General features: G+C 34.8%; 1 protein-coding gene across 2 annotated transcripts; it reads right to left on the reverse strand.

Moving 5' to 3' along the window:
* Positions 1-18,195: 18,195 nt before the first annotated feature.
* On the reverse strand, positions 18,196-24,938 carry LOC123318807 (uncharacterized MFS-type transporter C09D4.1-like). Of its 2 annotated transcripts, none has more exons than XM_044905547.1 (5): positions 24,775-24,938; positions 23,219-23,430; positions 22,861-22,973; positions 22,650-22,760; positions 18,196-18,631 (listed from the first exon to the last, which is right to left on the reverse strand). In XM_044905547.1, the coding sequence occupies exons 1-5, from the start codon at positions 24,875-24,877 to the stop codon at positions 18,349-18,351; spliced, it is 822 nt and encodes a 273-aa protein (XP_044761482.1). In that variant the 5' UTR covers positions 24,878-24,938; the 3' UTR covers positions 18,196-18,348. The 2 variants fall into 2 exon arrangements, with proteins under 2 accessions (XP_044761482.1, XP_044761483.1); XM_044905548.1 differs by having other exon boundaries at positions 23,219-23,423; positions 24,775-24,928.
* Between the last annotated feature and the right edge of the window lie 305 nt (positions 24,939-25,243).

Below are 25,243 nucleotides of genomic sequence, written 5' to 3' on the forward strand. Positions count from 1 at the left end.
CATTTGTCATACAAAATAGTCCTACAACTGCTGTTCGGAAACGACCTTAAAGAGCAGTTACAAAGCAAAAGACGTTCTAATACCTCGCATTTTCATGATTTTAACCGATACGACCTTCGATTTTGGAAGTGTGCAAGTTTCAGTGTGACATGCATTCTCAACGAGAACAAAAAATTCTCATAAAATCGTCCTTGATTATGAATCTCAAAAATTCATGATTTTCTTGAGTAGCCCAAGAAAATTAGGTCGAGATAGAGCCGTGCTTCCTAAAAATTGCTGTAGTGCTACAATAATTCATATTCGCAATAGCATTTCAAAGTTATAATTTGGTCATAATTTGAACAGATCAGTTCTAACAAAAAGCTTCTATTCTCAATTCCCAAACAAGCAACAATCGACCCTTCTGCAACAGATCTCTAAGATAGGGGGTTAGGAGCCAGGGCATAAAAATGAAATATGAATCGTCCTACAACTGTTTTCTGCTTATACTGCCAAAATGATTGGTCCTCGGAGTGCGATTTCCACTCGATGCGGATGTGTTGGCAGGACGCTTGGAGAGCCGCAAATTACGAATTTCCAATTTTGGAGGGAATATGACTGGAAGATTTGGAGATGTAAATATCAAGAACAACAATGAAGTCGCAACAGCAGCCATCCATTCTGAAACGAATATATCTCAGATATATTTGGCTTTGGGTTTGTGCAAGACAAATCATTTCCAATATATACAGCCAAAAGCTCTTTCCAATCTGAAATTCAAAAGAATGAATGGAATTGTTTTCATTTTCACATTGTTTCTGGCTAAATTTGCAGCCACCAAATTCGAGAATAATTTCCTTAAAGGTGGACTTTCGAGCCGGGCGTCTATGGCGACAGTGCGACATTAGAAGTGACTCGTACGAATTTTAACAGTAGATTCTTGAGGTCAAAAGAAACACTTTTTTTCACACCATTTTGTCCGATTCGGTCCTAATGAAAAGATATAGCCATTTTGAGTTTTCATAATGAGCTATGCTACACCTGGATTAACAAAATTTCTTCAGAATAACAAGCTAAATCTACGACACTAGTGTGGATCTTTTAAACAGTGCTTCATTCAGCCAAGTCACAAAATTTTTCGTATATCACAGAAATTTTCTTGTTTGTTTTTGTTTTCTGGTTTTACTTCCACTTAGAATAAACTTCATATTAAATTTTTTGCGGTCGTTTCTCTAAAATAGTAATGGAAGAATGATCTAGTTTCAGTTCTTCCGTGATGTAATTCAGATAAACTATGCAGGAGCCTATATATATGTACCTATACAAATTTCATCAGGTACTCAATAAAGTGTAAAGCTATATTTTGTTGAATTTCCTGATCTCGAAAGAGCCCAAGCCAAACAACATCATCTATGGCCGTGTTAAGGGACGTCGAACGGTAGTTAGATCTACCTAATGAACTTCTGATCCACTTCGAAGGTGATTCTTTTTAATCATAAATGGATCTCGCCTTATAGCAGCTGAATAATAAACGAAATTCATTCTGACGCATCATATTTGCTGATATAAATTCCACAAATGTTATGATCTGAATTAATCTAGCAAACCACTATCACTCAATTTGTTCCATGTTTGTCGAGGTATGAGTTGTGATGCTCTGCCGATGTCAAATCAGACCAAAACCATGGTCACTATCTACACTATCTCGAAGAAATGGTGTTTTTGTTGGTAATTTCAGTTATGGTGGTTTGATAGTTCAATCGTAACATTTGTCGATTGTAAATCAGCGGATATGATAGGCGCGTTTTTTAATTCACTGATCTGCTGTGATGGAAGAATGATAGTCCACCAAGTCGTTTCTACATTATTGTGGTGGAGATGGTGGGCACATCTTTTCCGTTTTTCGATTCAACAATTCAATCCTCCAAGTTTTGTAATTTCCACTGTCTGTAAAGCTTGATGAGTGTGGTGGATCGAGTATTAGTTAGGTTATATTTATATCTCAGCACGATCACAGAGCCACAGAAACAATTGTATCGTAGCCAGGAGAAATAGATAACACGGGTCAACACCAAATTTGACTTTGACTGCAAAGCATAAAATTTCGATAGTTTAGATCCTAATTAGACAAAAAAAAAAATATGGCATGAAAAAGTTTGCTTCTTGATTCAACGATAGCATTTACAAAAAACAAGCAACATGTGGAGCCCATGGCTTGTCTTGATTCCAAACAGGAAAGTCCAAATATGCTTCATAGGCTTCAGAGAGAACGTGAGATGTCTTTAATTCGTATTTCACGTCACGAATTATAATAAATTGACCACATATAAAACAAAATGCATCAGCATCGTATTTACACTTTCTTGACGATATTTGAAGATTGTCTGGGCTAGTAAACAACACCTGATCATTGTTTATGACTCGTGTGCCCTCTAGCGGCACCTAGTAAACGTAAACACCCCACTCTCATCGGACGGTCTTTTTGAATTATTAAAAATTATAAAAAAAATTAAGAACGACTATCAATACTATAACTATCACAAAAGCAAACTTTATACCAAAAAAAGTTATTTTCTTTTCGTTTTTGTGCATAATTAAAATCCTAGTATAAACGTTAGGACAAAGAACAAAAATTTTTTTTTTAGAGTCGTGTAATTAATAGGGATCAAGAAAAAAAATTTCCAAAGTCTATATGTAAATATTTTGGGTATGTGGCCTACTTAACCCTAACCTTCAGCGCCTTCAGCAGCCTTCCAACATAAGGAAGGATTAAAATAAAAATTTTAGGGTGTTTTTCTGATATATCATGTGTAATCTTAAAATTAGCTCATCTTCGGATGAATGTGACTCAAATGAAGTTTGTTGATCTTCATAAAAAAATTAGAAATTTTTGTATACACATACTGTATAATCTTGTTGCATACGTTTAATAAATATGAGGAAAAAACAAAGAATCACACATATATTAATAGATATGCTAATCAGAGCTACTAGCCTGTGCTGCTTATGTCCTCTGTGTTATGTAAGAGATTTTCAACATTTTTCTGACGAAATTTTTCAAATTTTTTTTCATAAATTCTCGTCTCTACTGCTGCTACTTTCTTGGTATGCTCACAATGAGTATTCAGTAGACTGTTGAATATAAATCAATCTCAAACTGTAACTGAAATAGGTAGGTATAGGTACTCTTTCTGTAACACTGTAAATAAATGTATATTATGTTTCAATCTTATGACCGAAATAAATTTGTTGATTCGGACGATCATTGAAAACGAATGTTGTTTCCCTGCACCTATAACAGTTCCGATTGCTTTGGAACTACACACTTGATAATGCTAACATGAATTCTGTTGGGAGTACTTTACAGACATCACAGATCTAAGCGTCAGACTCTTCGGTATCTCAGATGGTATAGCATCCGACCGTCATTCATGCATGGGTCGTGGGTTCGAGTCCTGCTCGGGAAAGTGCTTTTTTCAGGATTCAATAATTTGTCTAGATGCTGTTAATTATTCAATTTAGATTTGCAGATGTCTAACGCAGTTGTTGACGAAGCGTTAGGTGGAACTTTTAATATTCAAATGAATTCGAGATGAATGTATTAAATCGATACCTACTCAATATTTTAGATGACTATTGAGGCAAAGTCGATTTTTTTATGATCAGGTCATTTTAGAACCTGTACAGGGTGTTCAAAATTCGTTGTCTACTGATGGGATCTTGGGAACTATAGCAACTAGAAGAAAACGGATGACATATTTTCGAGCTCTTTTTTCATGACTAATCCAAATCTTAAAACAGAATCGGCCTCTTATTTTAGATGTTCTAGAAAAAAAAAGTTCTCATAACTTTTTACAGATCTCAAACTTGAACTTTCTTAGGCACTTGCCTACGTAGAATCTACTGATAAAAGATTTTTTTCCAATTCAGAAATAACAAATTCAATAAAAGTTTGCATTTAAAAAAATGAAAGTTCACCTAATGATTGGAAATGAAAAAATACTTTGAGCTCATTGGTGGATTTTACGTTAAAAAGTGCTTGTAAAGTATAGTAGGAGGCTACGGTTTTCAACATTCTTTGTTTCTCTGAAAAAGAGCTCGGAAATGTGTCATCCATTTTCTTCTAGCTCTTATAGTTCTCAAGATCCTCTCAGTAGACAACGAATTTTGCCCAACCTTTACACTTGAAACAGATCAAAGGAAATGAGAAATTGTTCGGAACTATTCCTCAAACTAACATATTTGATGAAAGATTTCTCTATTTCTGAAGCATTTGGCAATCGCTCCATATCGTTATTTTTATTCTGAAGATTTATCACGTTTTAGGCATTTTTCACGAAAAATCATTGTTGCACATTGGTCAAGGAAATCGTTTTCGTTTTCCCATATTCGCATTTGAAAGAGTTCAGAGAAAAAATGTGGGTGTAGAGTACCAGTATTATAAACGGTGCCTCCAATCTCCCGTATCCGTATGATTTGTTCAAATATCATTGAATATCCCAATATTCTAGAAGTTATGATTTTCCATTGAATTCATATTTCGAATATAATATGACCATCTTTGTGATAAACGGAGATATATCTTCAGAAGTTTTCTTCCACCCTTCGTGATCCCAAGAAGGAAGCTTCATAACCATGATATGAGAAACGACTTCAGGCATAAAATACAATCTTTATAAACGTCAAAATCACGAAGCGCGAAAGTTCCTTTGATACCCCGTACGGGACAACTGATGAAGCGTCGACCTAATACGAGGGAGCACTCATAACAGATTGCAGCTTCCAAATGCATGACTTGCGCCTGAAATTCATATCTCAAGTTGTCAAGCATATTACAAGATGCATGTATTCCTAGCGAAAAACATAAATTAGGGTTTACTTTCGTATTGATTTCGTTTCTGAGGAAGACAATATTAAATATTGAACTCTCTGAAGCGATAATAACAACGAAAGGCATTAGGCGGGGATGTGGTGTATCAACACCGCTTTTCAAAGATTAAGGGCCTTGTCACACAGGAGAGGAGCAACAGAAATGCGATGCATCACCATTTCGCAACATGGTCCCATTTCTCTGAAAATATTCTTCTAATATTCAAAAGTATAAACAAGTGAACAAATTTCCATTTACATCACTCAACGCAAATAACCATAGCACATGTAGCTGGAAGACCTTTTCCACCATATCTACGCAATAGCGACACGCCTTCGACATGGTCCAAAAAGCCCACATGGACTTGTTCCACAAATGCAACGTGGTTTATACATTCAGTTCAGTGAATATAGTTATTTATGTACCAAGGACGAAAAACTGTCCATTACAGTTGAGCCTGCAAATTGGTAGCCGAGGCGCAGCCGCGGAAAGCAAGTAGGCAAGACAATATAGACAGTTTTTTGCCAAGGTGCATATTACATTTTTTCGTCGACATCACTAGCCATCGTTTGTTCTCTTAACTGTCCTCAAGAGTATTCCAGGCTAACTCAAAGTTATCCTCAGTTATAGCAAAACTGTCTACTAAACGCTTGGCATCTTCATATAAGCTTGTTTTCAAAGAGTGAAGCTTTGTAAGATTTGAAATACTTTGTTTCCTAATGACTAAAGTAGTGAACAAGTCTCAGGAGGATTCCCACTCGCAAATTGCAGAAGAGATTATACAAAAAAGGCTTTCGATAAACTGTTATCTGAAAGCAATTCCGATTAAAAAGTGGCACGTTCAACAAGAAAGCAATAAACATTGTAACGTGGTTTCCTCGGAGAAAACTTATCTCGAGCGCCAGCTATTCTTTAAGGGAGAATAGCAAACCTACCAGCTGCTAGTCGGAGACAGAGTTCGCTGTTATCTAGGGTGGTAGCGATAACGAAGTAGTCAAAATCAAATTACGTGCCAGTTTATTCACACCTTCGGAAACTGATTATATATACAACGGAAATATGTATAGGTATGAAATATGAGCGAATCTATCAGCAAACATACATTCTGGAAATTCTTTCCGATCACGAGCACTTTGTAGAGCTTATACCGGGTACATTGAAAAATCAAAGGTTGTTCAATAAATTGCGCCAACCAGAACTGACGGAATGGATACTAAGGATGACCTCGCGAAGTGAAATGACTTGCTATACGGTATCGGGATGTAATTAATTGTATTTCTCTGATGAAAAGAAACACAACCAGGGCGGATCTATTCGAGACTTTTATTCGCTACCCCAAGGGCTAACGCTCCATGACTGATAGCGAAGAAACGGTCTTTTTTTGAACGCAACTACGGGATTTCACTGACGACGAGCGGTATCTCTTATCCTCTACCCCAAGGGCTTACGCACCATGACTAATAGAAAAGAAGAGATTTCGATTTCAACACTTATGACGCGGAACGCGAACAGGGGGGTGGACGGGACTTTCTCTTCAATACCCCAAGGGCTTACGCACCATGACTGATAGCGAAGGGAAAAGTCAAACTCGCGAAACAGGGTAAAGTACGATAAAATATAACAGAAAGCGATACAGTACAGCAGTGTCAAAGAAGTAACCGGTGTAGGTCTAATTAAGTAACTGAACGGTAAAGACGAGGACCTAACTCCTCTATTTCAGGCACTCGCGTAAAACAAACGAAAACTTAAAATTAATTCCTAAGAGCAATAACCCTCGCAACACAAAATTATTTCTAAATTCGTTGAACGGCTTGTCGTGCACACAATTAAAGTCGAATCGCAGAGAAAAGAGAGTACGAAGCGTAAAAGTGACTAAAGAGTAAAAGAGTCAAGTGAAAGTGACTGAAGTAAAAGAGAGCGTCGCGGGGAAAAATCTGCTTTTATTGGCAAACCCCCCACACGTTAAAAATCTGAAAATTCCAGAATGTGACAAGAGTGAAAAACGTCGTCAGCTCCGGTTTATCGCATATCAACATCAGAAAAACGTCAAAATCTTCAACGGCATGCGAGAAAAACAACGTTAAACACAGATAAACGGTTTTTTTACATTTACTCTGCCTATCGGAATGAATACACTGAATATTTGAGAATTAAATATTTTCAAAGACGGAAATATGAAATGAAAGGAATGCACTAAAATGAACTCCAATTTTTCTCAAAAAACTGGAGATCATTCCAACAACTTGAATGATTTCGGAAAAAATTTATAAATAGATAATTTGAAAGAATTAAAAAAATCAAACTAGCTGCCAATGACAAAGCAATTCAAAAATTAATATTTTTTTCAAATGCAAAACCTCAAGCAATATTTCCCAAAAAAAACTCAAAACATGCAATACAATATCTCAGCTGATCAAATTCAATTTCAACTCCACACAAATATGAAGGATTCTCCAAATTCAATGATCTCTGAGCCTCTCGCCCATCTGATTAACTTGTCGGTCACTTCAGGCAGGTTTCCTAGCGTCTTAAAAACTGCTGAGGTTATTCCCGTACACAAGAAGAATGCTGCTGACGATATTGCGAATTTATCGTCCAATATCTTTCTTGAGCACTCTGTCGAAAGTCATGGAGAAACTAATTCTCAATAGAATGTTGGATTACTTAAATAAATTTTCGTTGATCACAGAAAGCCAACATGGCTTTCGACTCAACCGGTCGACCAATACAGCTGCTTGCGACTTGATCAATTTTGTATACGACTGCTTGGATGGCGAATCGCATGTGGCAGGACTTTTTTTTGATGAGTCGAGAGCATTCGACTGTTTGAATTTCGATTTTATTCTGGCTAAGTTGTATAGCCTCGGATTTAGGGGTGTCTTTCTCGACTGGGTTAGAGATTTTCTGGAAAACAGAGACTTCTACGTTCGTGTAGGCCAGCAAGAATCTTCCAAATATCTGACGGAACTAGGAGTCCCGCAGGGTTCTGTATTGGGACCTCTTTTATTTATTTTATTTATCAATGATCTTCCTCTTTATGTTATTGTTTATGCATCGATCTTAGCCCATATCAAAATAGTCTTGTTTGCTGACGATACTTCTTTTATAATTCGAGCATCCAGCCTTGTTGAACTCACCGCTAGCTGTGAACTTGTAGTGCGCTGTTTTACTGATTGGTGTTTTCGGAATTCTATAATCCTGAATATAAATAAGACTGATCTCCTGTACTTTCAGTCGCGAGATATGAATTGCCAGCTGAGCTTGAAACTTTCGACAGGTGAGTTGAAGAATTCCGATTGTGTAAAGTTCCTCGGACTGTGGGTTGACGGAGTTCTGAGTTGGAAGAATCATGTTGACTCAGTTTGTTCGAAATTGGGTAGTGCATACTTCGCCATTAGGAGTCTCAAGCAGATTCTACCAAAAGAATCTCTAATTTGTATTTATTACTCACTCGTCTTCTCTCATCTGAGTTATAACGTAGTATTATGGGGCGAGTCGTCTACAAGTTATCGTGTATTTATCGCACAGAAGAAGATCATTCGACTCATATTCAATCTTTCACCTATGGAGTCCTGTAGACCCTACTTTGTTGGGAGCAGATTGTTGAGTTTTCCCTGTATTTTTTTACTTGAATGTTTACTATATATTAAAAGAAACATTGGTTCACTAAAGAAATGCTCTGATTTTCATTGTTACAATACCAGGCATAAGGATATTCTCTGTATTCCAAAACATAGAACAACTAAATTTGAGCACTCACCCATGTACTGTGGTATCAAGCTTTTTAATCATCTTCCAGAGAAGTTAAAAGTTTTGGAGTACAGAGAATTCAAGAGAGAAATAAAGGAATTATTGATTGTGAATTGTTTTTATAGTGTTGGTGAATTTTTGAATTTTTCTATTGTTTGAGGTTTATGGATTTTTTTCATTTACTTTTCTTTGTTACTAGGGTATTAATCTATTTTTCTTAATTTTTCATTTTGTTTTCATTTCTGACGTGTTCTATACAGATGTAACCTGTCCTAAAGAATGAATAAAATTATTATTATTATTATTATTATTATCTAATCAAATACTTACTGAGAGAAATTGAAAACAGAGGAAAATTCCTCAAGAAATTAACTTTTCAAGAAAATAGAAAAAGAGATAGAAAAGAATGAGCAAAATAGTCAGGGAATACTAGCAGGCCGGGGAGTTGAATCAGTCTTACCGAATCCTGTCTGTGATCAGTGCTAACCTCACTGTAATTCATATAAACTGACGTGGATTCGTTTACATTTGCGTTTGGTAAATGTCAAAAATTTAAGGCCTTTCCGATTGCTCTGGGCAGTGTATTGGCATTGTTTACTATGATGCAACGCATACATGGTATTGCAACGCGGTAAAGAATAACTGATCCAATGCTCTTTCTACCTAGACATATCTTACCACGACTCAGCACAAGCAGGTGTTCAGACGTAGCAGCCATTCTTGAGACAATTTTTAGTGCGTTACAGTCCCAACCACGTTCAAATTTGGTTTCAATCGCAATTTCACAGTTCGCGTTCATAAAAACATAATAATATACTTTAGCCATATAGTTCATTGAACTACACTGAAATATAAAAAAATAATATGTAGTTAATAATTCTAATCCACATAGGAATAACAATAGTAGGTAATATAGTGAGTATGGCTTAAAACAGTTTATTATGACACACTAAAATACAAGAAACTACATTGCAAAATCCACTGAAGTGTAATACCAGTGTGCATCTCCATGTAATTTTGCATTTGGTTTATTAAGATAAATTTTTTACTCCAAAGATTTTAGCCTTTTAGGAATGTTTGGCATTTTTTTCTTGAATGACCTAGCTTGAATATATTTTGCGCCGCATGATGAACCATTACGTCTAATTTTTCTTCTGCTCACTTATTTTGGCTGGTTGTTCAGCAACAATGATTTTTTTTCATTAATATGAAATGTCCATTATTGGATCCTGATTAATATTCGAACTTATATTGCCCTTAAAAAATATAAGCGACAACATAACTCTGGAAGTCGTAGATGAATTCACAAAAAATCATAATTGTGGTATTCACTATCAGAGGAGGAAACTCCAAGAAAAAGTATACTATACACAATTGGAAAGAATTTACGGAAACTGCAGAAGAACTCACAAGAATAAGAGAGATGCGCAACAGAAAAGAGCTAGAACAGAAAGTAGCTGACTGAGATCATAAAAACTTCGATCAAAGAATGAACTTCAAAAATAAAAATAGAAGAAAAGGAAGCAAAATCAACAGAGCACATCAAAGACCTCATAGCCCTGAAGCATAATACTGATTGAAACTCAGCATTTATTTCAAAAAGATAATATCCAAGAATGAAAATGTCTACGGCTCGCTGGCGTAAGCTTCTGATGACGAGAATATAGTCATAAATTTTACTCAAAATTGGATCTCAGCATGTTGAAATATATCATATGCATTATACATCAGATCAACTCCTGCGAGGGTCTTATGAAACACAACCTTCCCGTTCTTTGGGAAACCATACTTGAACGGCCTACTACAGTTTACGATGGTGAAAAACCGCTCAAGGGTGGAATTGGCACTTTGCGCTCAGGGATTTGTGGTTATTATACTTCCATATTTTGAGAATTTGACACTCGTTTTTAGTAACTCATGATATTCGTCAAATTATGTGAACTATTTTCTCTGCGAATATGAATATAAGGTGCAAATTGCATCTTGCTATTTTCTTGACAAACTATGGATCTTCTCACGATCTTAATTATGTGGAAAAAATATGAAGCTCCTTGATAGAAGTAATAGAAAGTGGAACATGTTGAGGAAAATCAACTTCTATTCGACACACCTCTTGAGGAATTCTTATTCGAACCAGGCATTCTCGTATATTCCTTATTTATTCAATATATCAGAAACAACCATTTCAATGAGATTACAGTAATTCGTGCATAATTAAATAGGGTGATTTATTTTTGTTCCGACTCTAACGAAACAACTCATCTATGCCTTATCAAATAGTACACACAGAAAAACGATTATTTACTACTGAAAAATTTCCAATATGGGTATATAGGAAATATCTTCTTCGGTTAGCTCTACAACCCAGGGTGGCTCTTGGCTGACTGTACTACTTTCTTCCAGAAATATCTGTTTCAGGATATGGCCCAACAAATATTTTTTTTAGTTATGTTTTGGTTTCTTACAGAGTTGAAATCTTATTATGAGGAAATCATTTATTTATCCGACTTAGACATCAGACTGCACCAATATAACTATTTCTACATATGTCAATATAAATAATCAGATTTTCAATATAAAAGATTTCTGTCAGTGAATAATAATTGTTAATGGAGAAATAAATCAATTGAGAATTAATGATCAGTTTTTTCACTCTTCTCAAATTTCGATTTGTATTTAATTCATTTCATATACCGTGTGATATTTCTTACCTGACCAGTGAATTGAAATTTTTGAATACACGCCATTTTTCCTATTTTTTCTTGTGCTGACGGTGAATGCCTATAGAAATAAGCTGGTGAAATATCAGCGAAAAATTTACCATGTTAACGAAGATATGGGAGTTTATAGATTTAGCATTTTTTCATAAATCATCCTATATCTCTGAAATGATACCCCTATGGGACATTTGAAACCCAAATTCTCATTCCAGTTTGAGATCCTCTATCTTCACTTAGCCGTTGTCCCTTACGTCACCAGTAGCCTTGTATATCCAAGAAGGGATGATACCATTATTCTCCACTTCGTACACAGTAGAAAATCGAGGAGATTTTTAACACCAAAATAACACCCGGCGGTGTCTATATCCATACACACCATTTTTGTGTTGATTTAACAACGTATGTGCAGTGTAAAATTAACACTGTGTTGGTGAATATATTTTACACCGGTAGTTGTTGATATTTATTTACCGATGGTGTCTATTTGTCTTCCGGGAGGTGTAAAAAATCATTTTTTACGGTGTATAAAGAGCACCTAGTGGTGTAATTTCTTCAACTGATAATGTTTAAATTCACCATACAGAGTATCAATTTTTGACACTAAAGAGTGTATGGAACCAACAAAAATGGTGGATCTAAGAGGTGAAAAAAACATGGTGATTATATAAAATTCTTTATTCTCCAATAAAAAACAACAAAAAGACTCTGGATGATAATCATAAAATATTCATATTCAAATGTATGCTACTATTATGTACCCTTAAAACAAACATAGAGGTATATAATTACTCAAAACACTTCTTGAAACAGTACAGAAAATAGTATTTGAACATAACAAAAATAAAATATTACAAACAACTTACTGAAACCAGTTCCAGAAAGTTTGAGAATTCTCCCTGATCAATCAGGAAGCCGCTTTCATCTGCCAGTTTAAAATCGTCCTTTTCCAATCCAGTAGAACTGTTGTGATGTGAATTTGTTGAGGCCTGAAACACATTTGTATCAATGTAGAAATGTAGAAAGAGAAGAAGCATAAAGGTTCTGGTTCTACCTATATACCTATTAGATAATTTGGATGATAGTTTAATGTCTGAATTCCTAGTAGATAATTACAACTTACAAGGACTACGGAAAGCAACGAAACTATTGTTATACTCACTGATCAGAATAACATCCGTGTAATTGATATTTTTATCTACCAACATCCATTTTTCAATGTTTCGGTATTCTATATTGATGAACACCTACTTTGTATCACACTTCACACTTCACTATTCAATCAATAATACACTATCCTGTTACCAGAGAAATATGGCGGTTCCCTGATGTCCGATAATTTAAGTACATATCTAATAGGCTTCAAAAGGTCTGGATGCGACCTCTTAACCTCCGACTCCAAAAAGACTTATGGCAGGACTGGAAACTGGAACCAAAGATCTGGAACGACGCACGACGCGTTACTTCATATGGCAAATATGGCGTCTTTGTTTTAATACGCTCTGGTGACTGGTACAGGGTAGTACGGTGTTGTCTTAACCACTTGAGGATTCAATATTGAACACCAAACGGAGTACAATATTGAATATGTCTTTGGGCAATTGTGGAACCATACAAAACGGAGTTTTTCAGATTGACCACAGTCAATGGTGTCAGAGTTAACACCATTCAGTGAAGAATGTTCGAATCACATCAGGGTGTAAAAGTTTACACCGGCAAATTTTATACTGTGTATATGAATTTCAAATCTTGATTGAAAAATTTAACATTACTTGAATCTTGTTTTTACGTATGGCCGTGATAATGTCATCCACATTAATATGTATAAAGAGGATGTGAAAATCTACACCTGCACAAACATATGACGAAAGTGTGTGCATTATTACTTCACCAAAAGTTGGTGAAGCAGGGTTTCACATATCGCCGATCCCTTATTCTGTTCGAAGAATTGTCCCTCATATTGACAGTAAGTCTTGTCGAATATAAAATCAATTATATCAGACAACTGAATCCTTGATAACACTGTAAATTTGCTCATTTCATTCTAACTGCTTTTTATGATACATATAAAGAAGTTATACATTCCTACTTGTGAACAGGAAATAACCATCAAACAAATCCAGTAAATAGTCATCTTTCAACTTTGAAACTGAATCTGTAGAGTTTTCAATTATGTACACTGCGCAAGAAAATTAGCGCACATTATGGAAATCTCAAATTTATTCTACAACTGAAGGTGTTCTCAATGATAATTATTTCTATCAGAATTATGCATGCATATGTTATCCACTTTCAACGGTTTTCTTCAATACAGACGTTTTTTCCCAGCAGGAATAAAAAAAGATGCTATTATCAGATTTTGAATATATTGGCTCCATTCTAAAATCAGTTGTTCTCGATCAATTCTAGTGATCAATAGTTTTTCTTTCGTTTGATTTTCTACACTCGATCGCTATGCAACGCGAAACACGCAATTTGACCCAAGAGGAATGTGCCCAAGCGGTAGTTTTGCGAGAAGAAGGGTGGACATACACAAGAATTGCAGAAAGGTTTGGAGTTTCCCATACAAGTGTGTCCAGAATGTTGCAGCGATTTAGGGAGACAGGTATGAATGTCCGAAGACCAGGAGAGGGTAGACCACGGGTAACAACTGCCATCCAAGCAGTTTCTTCGTTGGGACAACGGTTTGCAACCGCTCGCCTCCTTCAAATTCAGCTTGAGCAAATTCATGAGGTGCAATTTAGCACTCAGACAATAAGAAATCGCCTCAGAGAATATGATTTAAGGCCTCGTGTCGCGGCAAGAGGCTCAGCTCTTACCCCAGCCCATCGAAGGGCGCGTTTGGATTTTACGAGAGAGCATATCCATTGGGAAGAGGCCGATTGGGAAAGAGTTCTCTTCACATATGAGTCTAGATTCTGCCTCTACCATTGTGATCGACGTTCCCTTGTATACAGACGTCCACATGAAAGATATGCCCAGTGCAATTTCCTGAATACTACTGGTTTCGGGGGAGGATCGATTATGGTATGGGGTGGAATATATTTGACTGCTCGCACAGACCTAGTGGTCGTTGATAATGGAGCTATGAATGCTGATAAGTATATAAGGAACATTCTTGGAGAGCATGTAGTGCCATTTGCCCCATACATTGGTGAAAATTTCATTTTTATCGACGATAATGCCAGACCCCATCGTGCGCGCATCGTTCAGGATTACCTTGAAGAGGTTAAAATCTCTCGAATGGAATGGCCAGCAAGAAGTCCAGATCTCAACCCGATTGAGCAGGTTTGGGACAACCTCAATAGAAGGCTGAGAAGTTCAGAAAATCATCCAGCTACTCTTAATGACTTAGGAATCCAACTCGGAGAAATCTGGGAAGGATTAGATCAGAACATTTTAAGATAACTCATTTTGAGTATGAACCGTCGTTGCCGAGCTGTAATTAACTCAAGGGGTGGAAATACCAAGTATTAAATCACTTATCAGCATTTCAGTATTTTGAAAATGGGTCATTTCTCTTCTTTCACATAAGATTCGGTGAAATTCTGAATTTTTCTTCCATTTAATGTGTCTTGTTTCGTTCAAAACCTTCCCGAGAGAACATAAAAAATAGTAAGTTGTAAAGTCAATGTAGAGTTAACTTTCATTAAAATTGAGATTTTCAGAATGTGCGTTAATTTGTTGCGCAGTGTATTTCAATGATGGGCGTAATCTCACCGAGATACCTGTAACAAGCTTCGAGATTTTGAAGGTGGTCTAGTTCATATAACAAACTATGGGCCTAAGAGGTGTGCAATCTTTGTGTATCTTGACGAGACCATTCAATTTCTGAGCAACCGTTTAAAAAAGTAAAAGGCCTTTTTAATTTCAATATCTTGTAGCTCAGAAACAATGCGTCAGAGAGCCATTGAATTTTTGTATCATAAAATAATCTGAGGAAGAAGTTCCCGAATTTACGGAACCTTATTCTGAAGCACCCTGTATATGCAGAAATGAAAAACTTTCAGTGATTTCGTTTCGGAAATCGATCGAATGTCAAGTCTTTTGATCGGCAATCAAAGTTTTGTGAAACCAGCCGTGAATGAGTGAAAATTTGATTGATTTACACAGCAGGTTGAAAGATAACCAAAGTTGTCTGAAATTTGAACGAAAATGAATGAATTTAATGCATAGAATTAAATATGCTGGACACCGAACAGAAAGGCCTTTGAACTGAGGTATCACATACTCATCTTCCTTATTCAAAATATTGGAGTTGGGGTTGAAGCGATAAGCTTTTGAATTTGAACATTTTTATATAATTCAGTGCTGCCGGCCTACCTCCCTGTATATTATTGAACCAGATAGCGCATAGATATGAGGGGAATCAGCACCATCTAGGATCGACTGGGTCAATTAAAACCTACAAACTTTTTCTGGGATGAGTACTGAATATATTTCCAACCGTGAAAATTGAAGTAACAAGAAAGTATCTTCAAATAGTTTTTCCTCAAGTTACATGGTCTCGTTTTTCTAGACTCCAATATCAGTGCCACCGAGGAGAAACTGAGACACATTCGATAAATCGTGAAGGCATCAGGATCTAAATAACCCTGTAAAAAACGCCCAGAACTTGGGCATTTCACCCTAATACTCATAAGTCAGTCCTGCTCCGAACATCTGTTAGGATTGTTTTTAGTGTAGACTTTATCTGTTTCTGAAGCCCAAATTGCTAGCTCGAACCTCCAATTTGCCCTAACGATTATTGAAATGTATCCGGTGAGAGTTATCTAATTGGACTGTGATTTCTCGACAAAGTATACCTAAGCGTAAAAGTTCGCTTGAACACGAACTAGAGGACCTAATGGCATCTTTAAACTGAATGATGAACTTAATATTGACCAGAAGTAAATGTGATGACTTTTTTGGAAAGACTACTTACTACATCACCATCATATCTTTGTGGAAAACTGAAAAATTAAATATTGATGCAAAATGATATTATCTATAATACATTAGATATAATACAAAATATAATATTTTGCAATATAAGTGAATATTTCGATGATGAGGTGCAAATATCACACAAAATAATTTGCTACTGCATTCATGAAAAGTACTTGCAGGAAGGTCTATGTGATAGATGTATAATTTCGAATTTAATGAAAATAGTACATCATACAGAGTGTTTTTTAATTGAATGTCAATATTTATGGGGGTGATTTTTGGGCCCATTTTAAGAAAAAAACTTTATATGAACATATGTCCTAAACGTTTCACCTTTTGAGATACAGGGTGGTAAAGTTTTCAAAAATAAATAAGACGCGAAGAACTGAATTTAAAGACTGATGAACTGTTACACGAAATAATGACAACCGCATTGACAACAGAAATATTGAATTTTTGACCACAGCTCACTACGATAAGTGAAAATTCTTTCTTACTTACATATATAATGTAATTTATTTCAATGCAGAGAAACGTTTTTTATTTTTACAAGCCAAAAGCCGTGCATCCGATTGAAAAAATCAAGTGATCAACTTTGCTAAGAAATGATTGGGAATTTCAAAAATAATTTTTATTTCAGGAAAAATCTGTGGCGCACTATCAATGTCTGCCAAAATAGGTAGGTCAAATTACGTACGAACGCCACTGGTGGAAATGAAAAAAAAAGTGATAAATTAAAAAATGCCTCTTAATTCATAGTACAAGTATGACAAGTTTCATTAAAATATCTGAAGTGGTATTGTAGATATTAATAGTAAATGATTTATTTTTTAAAACATTACCACCCTGTATCTCAAAAGGTAAGACGTTTAGGACATATGTCCATATAAAGTTTTTTTCTTAAAATGGGCCCAAAAATTAGCCCTATAAATATTTACATTACATTAGGAAACACCCTGTATGTAATTTATTTTTCTACAAGCATGCGTATTCAACCCTCTTCCAACAAGCTTTTCAAGTCGCAAAGAGTCACTTTCCCCAACAGTTCAGGAAAACCCCTGCTATTTCTTTTCCGCACGCATGTGCTTTTTTTCCGAACTCAAATATGGAAGAGTAAATAAATAATAATAATAATAAAAGACAATTGTCTTTATGAACGCTAACAATGAGATAACCATAGTAACAACATTCACAATTACATGCATATGAAATAATCAAATCAAATTTGATCAGTTTCGTAAAAAATGGATCTATACAGGGTGAGTCTTTGACTCGTACAAATATTTTAACAGTAAATTCTTGAGGTCAAAAGATACGAAGGCGTAGAAGGGCCACATAATATTTCAAAAATATTTTTCCTTAAATTCCGACTTTGAAGTCGGAATTTAGTTAAATTCCGAGTATTTTTTCGTATAATGCGCCGTTTTCTAGTAATTTGATGATCAAAAATTGAAAAGTATCTGTGAAATTTGAAAAATTGGGTACTTTGGATCTGTCTGTTTGAAAGATCCACAGCTGTGTAGTGTCACAGGTTTAGCTAATTATTCTGAAGGTAATTTTGTTTTTCCAGGGGTGGCTCAGCTCATTATGGAAGCCTTAAATGGTTATAACTTTTTATGATGCCCTATAAAAGAGCTTTGATTTAAATAATGAAACGATGATATTTCGGACAGACACCAAGACTCAGAATGTTAATTGAATTAGACATTTCACATCCTCCTTATGGAAAATCTATAAAGGTTAATTTTCCAGCAGAAATAATATTATTTGATGAAGGGGACATTTGAAATATATTCCTAACATACAAAACAGAATTAGGTACTTTAATGCGGTGATTGTGAATTTTTACTTATTGAATACCTTTTTATACGGCACTATTGTGGAAAGGGAATTTGTAAAGTCTTTGAATGCCGAAAGTGAAGTATTCATATCAAAATAAAATCAATAAACTTCAGTCCAAGCAATATATTACACATACAATGCTTCGAAAAAAAATCTAAATATGACACATTTCATTTTTTTCCATATCACAGTTTGAGCTTATTCAACTAAAACTCTGCCAAATTATTTCTATTGTTTTCAGAATACGTTCATTGGACGTAACTATTGTTGATCTCCGTTCAACAATAAATTAGCGTTACGCCGCTTCAGTTCCGGAGAAACTAAAAGAATTGAGAAGGTGCCAATTGCTGTTAGAATCACGATGATTATGAAGCCAACCAGGTATCCAGCACTTTCAAATACAAAGTTCAGAGTAACTATAAATATTATTGCAAAAATATAGACAACTACATTCAGCACAGAAGCCCCGAAAGCTTCGGGTGTGGGATAGGTTGTTTCAATGGCATATTCGTAACTAATCACCATCAAACTTCCACTGAAGAACCTGGAAAAAAAATATTTCTGAACACACTTACTTATAATACTCATTCAATCGAACGTAATTGCTGGGCCAAGTGTAATCTTTGGCCAGCAGTTTGTTAAAACTGACTATATACAGGGTGGTCCAGATCGTAACCAGAAAATTTTAACCACGTATTCTACATCAAAAATAAGCCATAGTTTGTCATATAAACATATGTCGAGAAATGTTTCCTCTCCGAGATACGGGGTGTTGAAATTATAGAAAAAAAAAAGTTTTTTATTGATAACTTTTACACTGCTTGAATTATTTTTATGAAATTTGAGACATAGGTTTTGAGCGTCAAGGAGCACTTTTTGCATAATATCATTTCTTTTCTATTCTACCAGTGGCCTCCGTACTGCAGCGAGACTGAATATTTTCAGATAAAAAAATTATACGCCACTGGTTTTTCCGACAATAAAAATTACTATTTATATCCTTATTTAATTTGGAGCAAATTCGGTCTCTTGCCTTTTTGCTGTACGAGGCACCGTTTCCGGTTAAAAAAAATAAAGCACATTATCATGCATAAAGAAATCGCCAAAATTTGATATGGTATACTTCATTCAACTTTATTTTAGCAGTCGGTTGGCCATGGAAATTTGACACATTTCACTCTGTATAGTACGAAAATGTGGGGTTATGAAGCTTGTCAAAACATTTTTGGGTTTTAAATCAACGCTATGTTGCCCGTTCTACGTAAAAGTTTCTGTTATTACGTATTTTATCACAATGTCGAATCTCTTCGGAAAATATGTGACGAACATAATTGAAGTTTATATAAACTGATTGAAGGCATACCAAATCCAGTTATTTGCATGGAAAATACAAGAGATCAGTATAATATCATAATATGCACTCGCTTGAGGAGAGTTAATGTTCGTTATCTTCTTTGGCTTACATCATTTGTAGATTTCAAAAATATTAACCCGAAGATGAAATGCATATGATGCAGTGGTTGGGAATGGGTATCTCACGAAGGAATTAACAGATAATTATAAGAATGTTAAATTCTTCAACAAAAATCATCTTGCATCAATATAAGTAAAAGGAGTTGAAGGAAGTTTCAAGTTAAGATGCAACTTCACCGTTGAACAAAAATTTCACATGAATAAACAAGTAACAGGACAACTTGCGCGTATTTGTGGCTATTCATCTTAATACATTGATGTAATTATAATAATTAGTTATTTATTAGTACCTTAAGACATTTACATTGTATAGGACAAGTCAAATGAAAAATAGAAAAATCCATTTTAGGGAACTTATTCTCCGATGTCATTTATCGAAAATCCTGTAGTATACTTTTCGCATTAATTCACTCAAAAATAAAATTCTCAAATACCACCACTTTTTTGGGTCTTCCAATAGAAGGAAATTCTTTGTCATACTCTTCATTCACAATCTTTCTGATTGTGGAAATATTCAGCTGAAATATAAGTCTTTTAGATTCAGATGAAACATTATATAAATTCTCTTACATTGAATATGTTCGCTATCGTCTGACTTATTTTGGATTTTAGAATATCAGGGTATAACTATTTGAATGAGCGGACCTGAATTCTAAATAGCACTTTCTGAAACCCTGTCCCTTTTTTCAATCACTTTCGACATTTTCGAATTTTCGTAATAAAAATTGATATTAGTTGTGGCAACGGCGTTATGACATTAACGACATTTCATGAGTGCCAACCTAACTTCGTTCTAGTTACAAAAACTTGAGAAAATTATTTCATGGCCAACCGACTGCTAAAATAAATTTGAATGAAGTATAGGTATATACATAATAATAATATTATAAGACTATTTTTACTATATCAAATTTTGGCGATTTCTTCATGCATGAGAATGTGTTTTATTTTTTCAACCGGAAACGGTGCCTCGTACAGCAAAAAGTCAAGAGACCAAATTTGCTCCAAATTAAATGAGGATTCGAATAGTTATTGTTATTGTCGGAAAAACGATTGGCGTATAATTTTTTTATCTGAAAATATTCAGTCCCGCTGCAGTACGGACGCCACTGGTAGAATAGAAAAAAAAATGATATTATGCAAAAAGTGCTCCTTGACGCTCAAAACCTATGTCTCAAATTTTTATTAATAAAAAAACTTTTTTTTCTATAATTTCAACACCCCGTATCTCGGAGAGGAAACATTTCTCGACATATGTTTATTGACAAACTAGGGCTTATTTTTGATGTAGAATACGTGGTTAAAATTTCTTGGTTACGATATGGACCACCCTGTATAAATAGTGGAAACCATAGTCTATAATAACTAAATTATTAGTCTATGGAGGAAACCAGAAATATAATGCACGAAACACGAAAAAACGTCTGAATAATGTCAAAACTTTGAAAATTCAATATAAATTTTCCATTATATCACTTGGATTTGAGAGCCGGGAACATTCCAAGGATTGTAAAATGATGAACGCAACCGAAAGGAACAAATATAATTTTAAAAAAGTACGTTTCCATTGAAAGAGTTCTTTCTATTATTTACAAGGTTGGCAAACGTTCCTGAACTAGTCCATTGTGATTGGAGACAGCCCAGTCTTTGGACAACAACAAATGTTCATTTTTCATTCCTTGTATACTCCATTTACATTTTTTTAGCACTCGGTTGGCCATGAAATAATTTTTAAAGTTTTTGTAACTAGAACGGAGTAAGGTTGGCACTCATAAAATGTAGTTAATTTCATAACGCCGTTGCCACAACTAATATCAATTTTTTATGTTTCATCTGAATCTAAACGACTTATATTCTACTGAATATTTCCACAATCAGAAAGATTGTGAATGAAGAGGAAGATAGAATAGAATTTCCTTCTATTGGGAGACCCAAAAAAGTGGTGGCATTTGAGAATTTTATGTTTGAGTGAATTAATGCGAAAAGTTTTCTACAGGATTTTCGGTTAATGTCATCGTAGAATAAGTTATCGAAAATTGATTTTTCTATTTTTCATTTGACTTTTCCTATACATTGTAAATGTCTTAAGGTACCAATAAAAAATACCTAATTCTTATTATTATATCAATGTATTAAGATGAACAGCCACAAATAAGCGCCAGTTGTCCTGTTGATTGTTTATTTATGTGAAATTTTTGTTCAAAGGTGAAATTCATCTTGACTTGAAACTTCCTTCAATTCCTTTCACTTATATTGATGCAAGATGATTTTTTTTTGAAGAGTTCAACAGTCTTGTAATCATCTGTTAATTCCTTCGGGAGATACCCATTCCCTACCACTGCATCATATGCATTTCATCTTCGGGTTAATATTTTTGAAATCTACAACTGATGTAACGTATTCAAACCTTAGCCAAAGAAGATAACGAACATCAACCGTCCTCAAGCTAGTGCATATTATGATATTATACTGATCTCTTGTATTTTCCATGCAAATAACTGGATTTGGTATGCCTTCAATCAGTTTGTATAAACTTCAATTATGTTCGTCACATATTTTCCGAAGAGATTCGACATTGTGATGAAATACGTAATAACAGAAACTTTTACGTAGAACGGGCAACATAGCGTTGATTTAAAACCCAAAAATGTTTTGACAAGCTTCATAACCCCACACTTTCGTACTATACAGAGTGAAATGTGTCAAATTTCCATGGCCAACCGAGTGCTAAAATAAAGTGAATGGAGTAAAGTTATCTATGTTCCAAGGGTTTAACAATTCATATTCGTGAAAGTCATATAATTTTGTTCAATTCTGGATTTTCATCAAGTATCGGCCACATCAATCCAACTTTGTAATCGTTTTTGTCGCGTAGGTATTTGGTTTGTCTTATTTTCATCTAGAAAAGCCTATTGCTTATAAATGTCATCATAAATTTCATCGCAACATCCATTTGAGTTTGAATGTTCATGCGGCAATGTTATCACGCTTTGCAAGTCACAATAAAATTGCGTTTTTTCGAATGTGTATGGATTAGCATTGATAAGGAAATATTTGGATACATTATACGCACATCATGAAAAACTCACCCGTTTATTGGAACGGCTATGAAAGTCCCTATTCTACTTTTGCATAGAAGTGTTATGGCTTGAGCTATAGTTGCCAGAAGATTAGCGAATAGCACCAGGAAGGAGACCAATCTGTAACATTGAATGAATTTGTACAATACGAACTTTTCAACAGTATCGAATGAAAATAACGGAATCCTTTCCTAACTAAAAATTGATTTCCAACACGTACTTGAATTTGTGGGTTTTATCCAATAGATATCCGAAAATTACACTTCCACAACAACCTCCTAATAGAACAGTGGCAGAAGTCAGTATTCCTAGGTCTGAGTCATTGTCTGCATTCTAAAAAAAAAATTAAATACTTGTTTATATAGTTCGTTAATACGTTAATAAAAATGTAATATTCAATTTGCATTTCGCCACAACATACGACATAATTGTCGTCCATTGAATCTTATACAACGTTCATTTTTCACAAAGGTTCCAACCTGACAAGGAAAGGCGATATTTTGTGTGAAATATACCCTAAATATACAATAGATATTGAAAATAAATCTCAAATTCAAAACTTTGTGGTGCCAACTTACTGGAAAAAAATTTGTATATATTTGGTTGAACAAAACGCCAAAACTATTCCATAAACCATAATTGATACCAAATGAAAGGAGCACTAACATGAAGTCCCTGTTCCTGGCAAAACTCTTCAATGACGTCCAGAAAGATATATTCTCATTATTTTCAGTTGAAGAAAGTAAGGCCTGTGATGCACTTGGAGGAGAAGGTGGCTTCGACCTGAAAACTGCGTAAGTTCAGAATTGTGAACTTGAATGTCAAAAAATTCGACTAAGTAATTACTGATTCATAATCAGAAAATCTACTGGCTCTCAACTAATTTTTTTTTAAATACATGAGATAACTTATAGGTATCTATGTGAATACTTGCCCTCGAAGTTTCAGCTCAAACAAAATTGGAGCAAGGTCGAAACAAAAAAGAGATCTCCTATATTGATTTCTCGATCATTTATTTGAGCTGTTTCCTCATTTAATATTTTATTTATTGATTTCTGGTTTCTTCTGGTTCCCCGCATTTATAACTACATATACGACTCTCAACTGAATTTTATTGGAAAAGCATAGTATTGCAACGTCCGTTACCTGTTCTTATTATCTAATTCTTTGTTGAAAATATGTATTCCATTCAGGATGCCAAATATCCTTGTCCTTGTTCGAATTGAGAAAAGAGTTGAAATCGTATTTTCTGGAATATAGGACAGAATTGGAAATGACAAGGAAAGGAGCGAAATTTATTCCAAGAATTCATAAAAGCAGTCTGTCTACGAATATCGGGCGGTACCTAAACAACAAGAAAAAGATTATCCAACATCTCTATGTTCATGTTTACATCTACTATACTGGATATCCACACTTTAAGCAACTGCTGACCAGCTCTGTTCTATTAATGTGTGGTATGACTATTTTCTTCTTGAATTTATATAAATTATTTTCGATATTCTATATGTTATTGTCATCCACAATCGAATATTTAATATAAATAAATAAATCTTTCATTCAATTTCACAAAACAACATTATTCATTCAAGTATGTTTCTCAATTTGTAGAAAATAATTTAATAGGGGGCCCCATTTTTTTGCACCAGGTACTTGACTAACTAGCTACGCCACTGACAGAAGGTAGGTCATCGAAATAAGTAATTTTACCAAAAATTGCATCTATAAAATGTTCGAGATGACTGAGCTACAACACCCGGAATTTTGAACAAATTTCATTGACTTCAAAAGCGACTCCAGCATCGAAAATCAGAAGATAACATAAACAAATGACTGGACCGACGTTGTTCCGTACATCTATTGCAACACATTTTTACCCCAAAAATATTATTTTGGGGGTTGGAACAAGAAGAAGATTGCGATGAAAATAATTGTGAAAAAAATTGTGTATAATTTAGAGTTTAGAAGAGTTTAATTGTTGAGTTTTTCAACTGAAAATCTATTTTTTACATCTTATACACAGTTTTCCTTCAGCATTCTTTTATTCTAAAATTTCATCTGAAGGAGAAAGTAAGGATTTCCCAAAAACAATAAGGAAAACGAATGAAGTAGAAAGCTGCAAGGAAATACTCACATAATATTACGATAACTAGAGCAGCAACAGACAGAATTATTTGAAGGATGAACATTTGATACAATTCCTTCTTGACTTGATCTTTATCACCATTCTCAACCATCAAGGTGGGAATAGCTGCACCTACTGCTATACCTGAAAATCGAAAAAAATTAATACCGATGTAACGTGGTTACCTTGGAGAAAACTTATCTCGAGCGCCAGCTATTCTTTTTAATAGAAAGAATAGCAAACCCACCAGAGTAGCTGCTAGTCGGAGAGTTCGCTCTTATCTAGGGTGGTAGCGATAATGAAGCAGTCAAAATCAAATTAAGTACTAGTTTATTCACACCTTCGGAAACTGATTATATGTACAACGGAGATATGTGTAGATATGAAATATGAGCGAATCTATCAGCAAACATACATTCGTGAAATTCTATCCGGTCACGAGCACTTTGTAAAGTTTATACCGGGTACAGTGAAAACC

The sequence above is a fragment of the Coccinella septempunctata genome, chromosome 8, assembly GCF_907165205.1.
Source record: "Coccinella septempunctata chromosome 8, icCocSept1.1, whole genome shotgun sequence".
NCBI lineage: Eukaryota > Metazoa > Arthropoda > Insecta > Coleoptera > Coccinellidae > Coccinella > Coccinella septempunctata.